This window comes from Nicotiana tabacum, chromosome 22, assembly GCF_000715075.1.
Source record: "Nicotiana tabacum cultivar K326 chromosome 22, ASM71507v2, whole genome shotgun sequence".
Classification (NCBI taxonomy): Eukaryota; Viridiplantae; Streptophyta; class Magnoliopsida; order Solanales; family Solanaceae; genus Nicotiana; species Nicotiana tabacum.
This window is the reverse complement of record NC_134101.1, coordinates 66,570,247-66,580,862: the sequence shown is the minus strand read 5'-3', so window position 1 is coordinate 66,580,862 and position 10,616 is coordinate 66,570,247. Positions and strand designations below refer to the sequence as shown.

Sequence of the window (10,616 nt, the reverse complement as noted above, 5' to 3'; positions counted from 1 at the left end):
ACATACAGACCTGTCCATCTTGACTTGAATTTTTCAGGGAACATCCTAAGTGTACTATTGTATAGCAGAACTTTATCCCCTTCATGAAACTCCTTTGGCTTAATTAGATGATCATGCCACCTTTTTATCTTTTACTTAAAAAGTCACGCATTTTCATACGCGTCTAGCCTCAACTCCTCTAGTTCGTTCATCTGCGCCAACCTGTGTTCACCTGCAAGACTAAGATCAATAAGCTTTATGTTCTATATCAACAAGTAGATGACACGATTTTCCATACACTAATTTGAAAGGTGAAGTCCTATGGTTGTTTTGAATGTAGTTTGGTACGCCCATAGAGCTTCATCCAACTTTATAGACCAATCCTTATGAAAATCACTAACCGTCTATTCAAGAATTTGTTTAAGTTCACGGTTAGCCACTTTAACTTGCCCACTAGTTTGGGCATGGTACGGGATTCCTGTCTTGTGTGTGACCTCATACTTGAACAATAGTACAACAAACTACTTGTTTACAAAGTGTGACCCATTGTCATTGATAATCACTCGAGGTGTCCCAAAGAGGGTAAAGATGTTCTTTCGTAAGAACTCACACACAACCCGGGCATCATTGGTCCTAGTAGGGATTGTTTCGACCCATTTAGAGATGTAGTCAAAGGCTACTAGGATATACTCATCAGAATGAGATGATGTGAATGGGCCCATGAAGTCAATGCCCCAAACGTCAAAAATATCAAAGCAGTTTCCATGACCTTTGCTGCAGTGCGATTTCCACCATAGTGTCCTCCGGCTGCTCCATCATGGAAATGAGACAGAATGTTTCTCATCTCTCCTTCAGGCATACATCTTCAAATCACACCATCTACACACAGTTTAAACAAGAAAGGGTCATTTCAAAAATAACTTTTTACCTTACCTAGAAGCTTTCTTCTTTAATCATGAGAGAGGTCACAAGGCAACCATCCACTAGCCAAAAAGTTGGCTACATCAACATACCAAGGCGGCCTTTCGGAGACCACAACAATGGAGAAAATCTGCTCATCAGGATACTCTTCCCTTATTTCAACTGTTTCAACCGGAGGTCTCTCAAGTCAAGATAAATGATCTGTGACTTGATTTTCTGTGCCCTTCCTATCTTTGATCTCCAAGTCAAACTCTTGGAGCAACAACACCCACCGCATCAAACACGGCTTGGACTCCTTCTTACTCAACATATATATCAAGGTTGAGTGATTATGTGTATAATCACTTTACTCCCCACAAGATATAATCTAAACTTGTCAAAAGTAAAGACCACAACAAAGAACACTTTCTCAGTAGTGGCATAGTTGACTTGAGTATCATTTAACGTCTTGCTTGCATAGTAGATGGGCCTAAATATCTTTTCTTTTCTTTTCTTTTCCACGGAACTGCCTCCACAGCCACATCACTAGCATCACACATTATTTCAAATGGCTGGCTCCAATCAGGTGTCGCCATAATAGGAGCACTCACAAGATTTTCCTTTATCAATTCAAATGCTCTTAAGCACTCCACAGTTAAAACAAACTTGACATCCTTCACTAGCAATGTAGTCAACCGCTTGGTAATGCTGGAAAAGTTCTTGAAGAACCTCCTATAGAACCCATCATGTCCTAAAAAACTTCTTATGCTCTTCACAGAAGTCGGTGGAGGGAGACTAGAAATTACATCAACCTTGGCTCTATCAACTTCAATGCCATGTGTAGTCACTTTGTGGCCCAAGAGAATTCTTGCTTTCACCATGAAGTGACACTTCTCCCAGTTAAGAACTAGGTGAGTGGTTTCGCAACATTCAAGAACAAGCTCCAAATTCTTCAAGCAATCATCAAAGTCACCACCAAAAAGGGTAAAATCATCCATGAATACCTCTAGACACTTCCCGTTTAGATCGTAGAATATAGACATCATGCATCTCTGAAAAGTGGCAAGTGCATTACACAACCCAAATGGTATCCTCTTGTAACCAAAAATACCTGACGAGCAGGTGAATGTAGTCTTCTCAACATCTTTTGGGGCAATGGGTATCTGATTGTAGCCTGAGTACCCATCCAAGAAACAGTAGCATCAATGTCCAACCACTTTTTCGAGCATCTGATCAATGAAGGGAAGAGGGAAGTTGTCTTTCCATGTTGCATCATTCAGCCTTCTATAATCAATGCACATCCTCCACCTGGTGACTGTTCGTGTTGGGATCAATTCATCATCTTCATTCTTCACCACTGTCATGCCCCCCTTCTTGGGTACAACTTACACTGGACTAATCCATTGGCTATTAGATATGGGGAAAATCACTCCTGCATCTAGCAATTTAATGATCTCCTTGTGCACTACCTCCTTCAGATTTTTGTTTAACTTTCGTTAGGGCTGCACCACTAGCTTGCTTTTTTCTTCTAGTAGAATTTTATTCATGTAAACAGCCGGACCGATTCCTTTAATATCAGTTATACTCCAGCCAATGACCTTTTTGTACTTTTTAGCAGCTCCGCTAGCTTTTGCTCCTATGTACCTATCAATTAAGTAGAAATAATCATAGGAAAATTGTTAGTTTCAAGAAAAGCATATTTCAAGTGAGTAGGGAGGACTTTCAATTCCACACTAGGCTAAGAAGCCTCCTATTTTAGTTCATGCTAATCAACTACTTGATCCTCAGTTTCAAGAGCTTCAGCCTCCTTCTTCATTTGAGGATGTTCATCTTCCACTATGCTAGACTGAATAATACACCTCTCTAGAGTATCCCCCACAAGCTTGTCAAACTTGTATTTTTCAGGCAATTCCCCAACAACATCTAGCTTGAAGCACGAGTAGGCAGACGCCTCATCACTGGGGTATTTCATCATCCTTTTCATCTGGAACACCACTTTCTCATTGCCCACTGTGAGCATAAGCTTTTCCTTGTAGATATCAAGGATAGCTTTGCCTGTAGATAAAAATGGCCTCCATAGAATTAGAGGCACCTCCTTGTTCAACTCCATATATATCACAATAAAGTATACGGGGAACACAATCTTCTCCACCATAACTAGAATATTCTCAATGATTCCCTCAGGAAATATTATGGTCTGGTCAACCAGTTATAGGGACACTGGTATTGATTTGATCACTCCAAGCTCACTTTTCAGTTTCCTGAATACAGACAAAGGCATTAGATTTATAGAAGCACTAGAATCACATAGGGCCTTGTCGAATTTCTCACTCCCTAACGAGCGTGGTATGGTGAAGCTTCTTGTGTCCCCACACTTTTGAGGAATTTTATTTTTCAATATGGCACTGCATTGGGCATTTAGCTTGACCACTGCTTTCTCCTCTAATTTCCTCTTGCTGGACAAGATTTCCTTCAAGAACGTAGCAAAAGCAGGCATCTGAGTGAGTACCTCTGTGAATGGAATGTTCACATAAAGTTGCTTGATTATCTCCAAGAACCGCCCGAAACACTTGTCAAGTTTTTCCTGCTTCATCTTTTGAGGGAATGGTAGTGATGGCATATGTCTACTTTCTTCAATCTCCTTTTGTACCCCACTACTCTGGCCTTTCTACTCTTCACTCTTTTTGTCTTCCAGTGTCTCAGTTTTCTTGTTCACCACCTCGGGCCTAGCTTACACCACTGGGTCAGCCAATGTTTTGCCGCTTCTCAGAGATACTACTTTGATTGCTTCCTTTGGGTTCTTTTCATAGTCAGAGGGTAGAGTCCCAGAAGCCCTCTTAGATAACAAATTTGCAATTTGTCCCATTTGTCTTTCTAAATTCCGGATGGTCGTGCCCTATTCTTGGATGGTTATGCCTTAAGTCTCAAATTTTTCATTTGATTTGTTGATGAACGCCTTCATGAGATCTTCCATACTAGACTAATTTGACTGTTGTGTCTAGTACTACTGCCTCTGTTGGTTCTGAAAACCTGGTGGTCCTTGACCCTGGGGTCTAGGATTATTTTGCTGCCATGAGTTCAAACTCCCACTAGGTGAACTCCACAAAAAATCTTGATGTCTTTGACCCATAGCATTTTAGTTTTTCCCACATTGGTAGTTTCCTCTATTATAGTTCCCCACAGCGTTGACTTTCTCAGTTGAAGCTTGACACTCATGTGTAGGGTGTCCCATTTCACAAAAGTCACATGCTGTTTGTGCCTCACTCTATAGCTTGGCCAATGTCAATTTTCTTATCTCCTTGGCCATGGTGTCTAGCTGGGCTTGCATGGATGTGTTACAGTCCACCTGGTGACCCTAACTGATTTTCTTCTGTCATTACTCTCAGCAGGCCACTGGCTAGCATCCTCAGATAATTTATCAAGGATTAAGACAACCCTCTCTGGAGTTTTCTTCATTAGTGGACTTACACATGCAGTATTCAGAGTTCGTTGCAAGGAGGATATCAGTCCATCCCAAAAATCCTGGAGTTGCATCCACAATTCAATTCCGTTGTGCTTACACTTTTTGACTATCTCCTTGAATCTTTCCCCATCTTCGAAAACCATTTGTCTCCTTCTGGTAGAAATAATGGATTTACCTTCTAAATTTCCTTGTTTTTGCAGCTGAGAAATACTTGTCAATAAACGTTTTGGTCATATCTTCCCATGTCCTGATCGACCATGTGGGTAAGCTACGAAGCTAGTTCTTCGCGTCATCTTTCAATGAAAAGGGTAATGCCCTTAAGTAGACCACATCTTTTGATACTCCATTGTATTGGAAGGTGTTCACGATTTCTTCAAAGTCCATCAAGTGAGTGTTAGGATCTTCATTCACCTTTTCTCTAAAGATACAATTGTTTTGGATGGTTTGAAGCAAGACTTGCTTCAACTCGAAGTTGTTTGCTGCTATGGGTGAAGGTCTGACACCAGACAGTCCTTGATTGTAAACTGGTCTAGCATAGCCACCCAATGATCTTCCAAGCCTGGGTGCTGCATTCTCGAACTGGTCTTCAACCAAGGGTCGGTTTAGATTGAATCTTCGGCCCTCACCATCTTCGATAGTTACCTCATTAGCTCTAAGGGCGCATCAGTGATGTTTTCTCGGAGTAAATCATTTCATCCACTTTTTGACATCCAGACTTGGTCCTCGACCCCCGAACATGATTCCGACTTAATTTCTTAGGCTTCTACTCAGACTTCAAAGCTCCAACTTGTTCGATTTAGCTTCAAATTAACTTTTTACTCGTAATCACTTCCTGCAAGGCATAAAATACGTAATAAGTGTAACTCACTATTATTTAAGTTCAAACACACATAAAATGTGGTAATTAGAGTGCAATACTACCGCTAAAATATGAGTTTCTGGCCTACCATCAACATGTATTTTGTCTCTCAGGGGTTCAACAATATCTAGAGGGGACACATCTATGGCAGATGCTAGAACATCAAGTTTTGATGGAGAAGGTTTTACTTGAGCATCCTTGTCAATTGCAGGTTCCCCTTGAGCAATAGGACCCTTAATCGCTGGTTCCCCCTTAACAACAACAATGTCAACTGGTTTTCCACCTTTTACTAACTTCCTTGAGGTGGCCTTAACCTTTGTGGATTTGGAGGTGGTCTATGGTGTAGTCATAGTCGCTTGGGTGTTTGTTATTGGAGATGGAGGTGCACAGATGGCAGAGGATGGAGGTGGAAGAGTGACAGTGGGTGGTGGTACAGTGATATTAGATGATGGGGTTAAGAAGAAGCAGGTAATGGTGTAGAGCTAATTACCGATTCACCCTCTTCTTTGGCATAAGCTTCTTAACTTTGGATTTAGAGCTAGGTTTTGAGGATGATTTAGTTTTTGAGGGAGTTTGGCTAAGCTTTGTCATGATGAAGAAGAGACGAGATAATTTTCTTTGTTTCTTGGATAGGGTTTAAAGAAAAATAGTGAATTTGAGAGAGGCGCGAAGAGATGGATTTAAAGAGGAGTAGTCCTAATTTGACTAGAAGAGAGAGGATATTGATTTGAATTCCAACAGGACTCTAAAAACGGATATATTTGACAAACATGCTTTTAGAATTAATAGAACTCTTAATTAAATAGAATCCCCCCTTGATCTTTGATTTTGATAACAGATAGAATCAATGCCTACTTGGTTTGGGAAGTCTGATTACAGTAGTAATTCCAGTTATTAAATTTTAATGGCTTTTAACAAGATGGCATGTACCTGAGTTGGAGAACCAACTCCTTTGCAATTCCTTAGCCCTTTCCACAGTAAAGCTTCAGATACAATAGGTTAATATCATAAGACACCAACATCAGTTAGATTTCTAAGGCAAGTGTGTATACTTAAAACAAGTATGAGACTGAATCAAGTATTTGTTACTCAGACATCTACAGTTATTGCCCTTTTTCCTAGCCAATTATTGGGGTTCAATTTAGTGAGAGGACTTAATTAATCCTAATTCCAGCTCGTTTATTTCAAAATGGTCCCTACTCAGTGCCTTAGTGAATATGTCAGCAATTTGATGTTCAGTTTTATAGAAAGTTATTGACATATTTCCTTTTTGCACATTATCTTTAAGAAAGTTGTATCTGATGTCAATGTGTTTAGTTCTCTTATGATGATATGGATTCTTAGTAATATTTATGGCACTGGTGTTGTCACAAAAGATAGAAACTCAAATCAACAAAAATATTATAGTCCCTGGGTTGCTGCTTTATCCAAAATAATTGTTCGTAACATGATGTTGCTGCCACATATTCTGCTTCAGCTGTAGATAAGCCCACTAAGTTCTGCTTCTTTATTCCCCAAGACACAAGGCAAAAACCTAGAAAGTGAGCTGTTCCAAAAGTGTTTTTCCTATCAACATGAAAACTTGCATAGTCAGCATCAGTATAACCAACTAAGTCAAAATTATATCCTCTTGGATACCACATGCATAAATCAGGAGTTCCTTTTAGGTATCTGAGTATTCTTTTGACTGCCTTTAAGTGAGACTCCTTGAGATTTGCCTAAACCTTGCACATAGACCCATACTGAACATAATGTCAGGCCTGTTTGCAGTGAGATATAGAAGTGAACCAATCATTCCTCTATATAGTTTTTGTTCCATATTTTTTCCATATTCATCTAGATAAATTTTTGTTGCAATGGTAATAGGAGTATCAATTGACTTTGAGGAATCAATGTTAAATTTCTTCAAGAGTTCCTTGATGTACTTTTGCTGATGACTCATGGTTTCAATAGGTGTATACTTGATCTGTAGTCCAAGAAAGAAATTCAACTCACCCATCATATTCATTTCAAATTCATTCCCCATTATTTCAGCAAATTCCTTGAACAGTATTTCATTAGTGGCCCCAAAAATAATATCATCTACATACACATGTACATTCAAAAGATTCTTTCCTTTGTTCTTCAGAAATAATGTATTATCAGCCTTTCCCCTTAGAAAGTCATTGGTTATGAGGAATTTTGAGAGTCTCTCATACCAAGCTCTTGGGGCCTGTTTTAGTCTATATAAAGCCTTGTCCAATTTGAAACATGATCAGGAAATTCTTCACTTTCAAAGCGAGGAGGTTATTTCACAAACACTTCCTCCTTTAAATAGTCATTCAGAAATGCACTCTTTACATCCATATGATATGGTATAAATTCCATATATCCAGAAAAGGTTATCAACATTCTGATGACTTCTATTATGGCTACTAGAGCAAATATTTCATCATAGTCAATTTCTTCTTCTTGATTGTATCCATGAACTACCAGTCTGGCCTTGTTCCTTGTGATATTTCCTTGCTCATCCAGCTTGTTCTTATACACCCATTTGATTCCTATAACAGTTATGTTTTTGGGTCTTTATACCAGATGCCAAACCTTGCTCCTCTCAAATTGGTTTAGCTCCTTCTTCATGGAAATTATCCAGTTTGGATCCTTTAAGGCTTCCTTGATGTTCTTTGGCTCTATCTGAGACAAAAAGGCAGTGAGTGCACACAGGTTTCTCAAGGATGATCTTGTTTATACTCTTGTATTTGGATCAGTAATGATATTTTCAAGGGGATGAGAGCTTTGGTGTTTCCATGGCCTGACTTGTAGACCTTGAGATGGTCCAGCATAAGAGTCGCCTAAAGGACCAATGACAATGCGTACAACTTCGCCTGTTTGAGTATTTGTCATAATGATTTCCTCTTCCTCTTGTACTTCCTGGTCACTTTCATAACCTTCTTGATTAACTGATGCTCCTTCAGATTGTTTCTCAGATTCTCCTTCAGTTTCAGAAATCCTTTCCTCTATGAGTCCTATATCATAGTCTTCATCCAACAAACCTTTCTCGGCCATATTGTTAGATTCATCATGAATATTTTCTTCCACATGCATAGTTCTTTTATTAAACACTTTATATGCTTTAATATGTGGTGAATATCCAAAGAATACTCCCTTATCACTTCTATTATCAAATTTTCCTAGAATTTCTTTATTATTGTTATGCACAAAATATTTACAACAAAAATCTCTTAGGTGGGTGATGTTGGGACCTCTTCCTTGAAGTAACTCATAGAGAATTTTTTTAAGAATGGGTCTGACCATGCACCTATTTAATAGGTAATAGGCAGTATTGACTGCCTTAGCCCAGAAGCTTTTAGGCAGTCCACTGGCAATCATTATAGTCCTGCCCATATCTTCTAGAGATCTATTCTTTCTTTCCACAACACCATTTTGTAGTGGAGTTTTAAGTTAAGAGAAGCTATGTTCCATGCCATGAATGCTGCAAAATTCAAGGAATTTAGAGTTTTCAAACTCAGTTCCATGATCTGTTCTAATACTTGACATAAAACTTCCTAGTTTTTGTTAAATCATTCTGACAAACACACAAAATACATCAAAGGTTTCATCCTTAGAGACAGAAATAAGGTCCATGTGTACCTAGAGAAGTCATCAACAATTACAAACACATACCTCTTCCCTTCCCTGCTCTTTACCCGCTTGGGTCCACATAGGTCCATGTGAATAAGTTCAAGGGGTCTAGAGGTGCTGACAACTTTCTTAGATTTAAAAGATGATCTTTCATGCTTACCTTTGACACATACATCACAAACCTTATCATATGTAAACTCAACTTTTGGTAACCCAAAGGACCAAGTCCTTTACTACTAACTTATTGAGTTGGGACAGACCGGCATGACCCGGTATTCTATGCCACAGTAGTGGATCATCTTTAACTATACTTAAACATGTATGCTCACTTTGGGGGAGATAAATAATAGATATCTTGTAGACATTGTTATGTCTCTTACTTTTCAGAATATTTTCATTTGTATCCAGTTTTATGACAATACAGATTGTTGAATTAAACTTTATCTCATTACCTTTATCACACATTTGGGAGACACTATGGAGATTATTCTTAAGTACAACCACACAGTATACATCTTCTATAGAATGAGAGAGTTATTTACCAACTTTACCAATTCCAATTATTTGTTCCTTCTTCCCATTTTCAAAGGACACACTCCCTCCTTGGAAGGCTGTTAGTGAGAGAAAATTCTTGTTTTTACCAGTCATATGTCTTGAGCAACCACTGTTCAGATACCAATCTTGATTTTTTCCTCTCACTATAGCCTTCAACAAATCACAAGTTAGCTTAGGTAACCCAGACACGCTTGGGTCCCTTTTTATTGGAAAAAAGGATGAATCAGGTTTCTTTTTGCCTAGTAAGGCATGACATTGAAAGTCTCATTCTTATTGATCTTAATCCATTTAGTTTGGACATAGGGAGTGACTCTTGTTTTTCCTTTAACTTCCACATGCTTAGGTAGGCCAAAAGTGTTTTTGACCTGAGCGTGTATTAAAGCAAGACAATTGTCTCTGAAATGCCCCTCCTTTCCATAGTGAGTACAAATCTTATTATTAGAAATTCCTACATACTTAGAATCAAATCGAGGTAGGTTTCCAGTAGCCAATTCCTAATTTATTTGTACAGCAATTCTCATTAATCCAGTTCAAGACATCAGAAGATCTATGCCATTTGCTTAACCTAGATAGTTCATACTTTGCCTTTTCAAGGTTCTCTTGTAGTGCTTTGTTCCTTCTATCAACATCGTACAGACTATCCTTAAGCTCTTTCAGTTCTTTTTCAAGATTGTTTTGTAAATCACTTATTATTCACTTTCCATTTGGAGAAACGTGTTGCTCATTAAGTGTAATGAACTCAAGGACTTGGTCCCTAAGTTCTTTAATCTATCTTTCAAGATCAATTTTGTTTGATTCAATATTTCTTACCAACTGATCATTTCCAACACTTAACATATCCATTTCACTCATCATGGTTATTATTATGGCCATTAACTATTTTTAGACATAGCATGAATGTTTTCTTTCAGATTAGAGATACTTACCTGATTTGGTTTGTCTTCAGCCTCTGAATCACTCATGGTCATCATCCCTATCACTTCCTCTTCTGACTTGCTTTCTTTAATTGCCATCAGTGCTAACTCAATATTTTTATTTCCATAATCAGCTTCTAGAGTCCTCCATATGTCATTGGCAGAGATGCAGGAGGACACCTTGTAGAGAACATTTTTTGGCAGACTCCTATAAAGGAAGTCCTTTGCTTCTGGATGATCTGGCGATCCTTAGAATTATATTCTTCCTCTCTTTTGATTCTATTCTTTCCATTGCTATGCACTTTTGTAGGTATGATTGACCCGT

General features: G+C 38.6%; 2 protein-coding genes across 2 annotated transcripts; both read right to left on the bottom strand.

Moving 5' to 3' along the window:
• Positions 1–1,340: 1,340 nt before the first annotated feature.
• Positions 1,341–2,152, bottom strand: LOC142175911 (putative mitochondrial protein AtMg00860). Its single transcript, XM_075242919.1, has 2 exons — positions 1,991–2,152; positions 1,341–1,931 (listed from the first exon to the last, which is right to left on the bottom strand). The coding sequence occupies exons 1-2, from the start codon at positions 2,150–2,152 to the stop codon at positions 1,341–1,343; spliced, it is 753 nt and encodes a 250-aa protein (XP_075099020.1).
• A 492-nt stretch (positions 2,153–2,644) lies between these two features.
• On the bottom strand, positions 2,645–3,472 carry LOC142175910 (uncharacterized). The gene is made up of 2 exons (XM_075242918.1): positions 3,130–3,472; positions 2,645–2,934 (listed from the first exon to the last, which is right to left on the bottom strand). Exons 1-2 carry the CDS (start codon positions 3,470–3,472, stop codon positions 2,645–2,647), a joined length of 633 nt encoding a protein of 210 aa, XP_075099019.1.
• Positions 3,473–10,616: the final 7,144 nt, after the last annotated feature.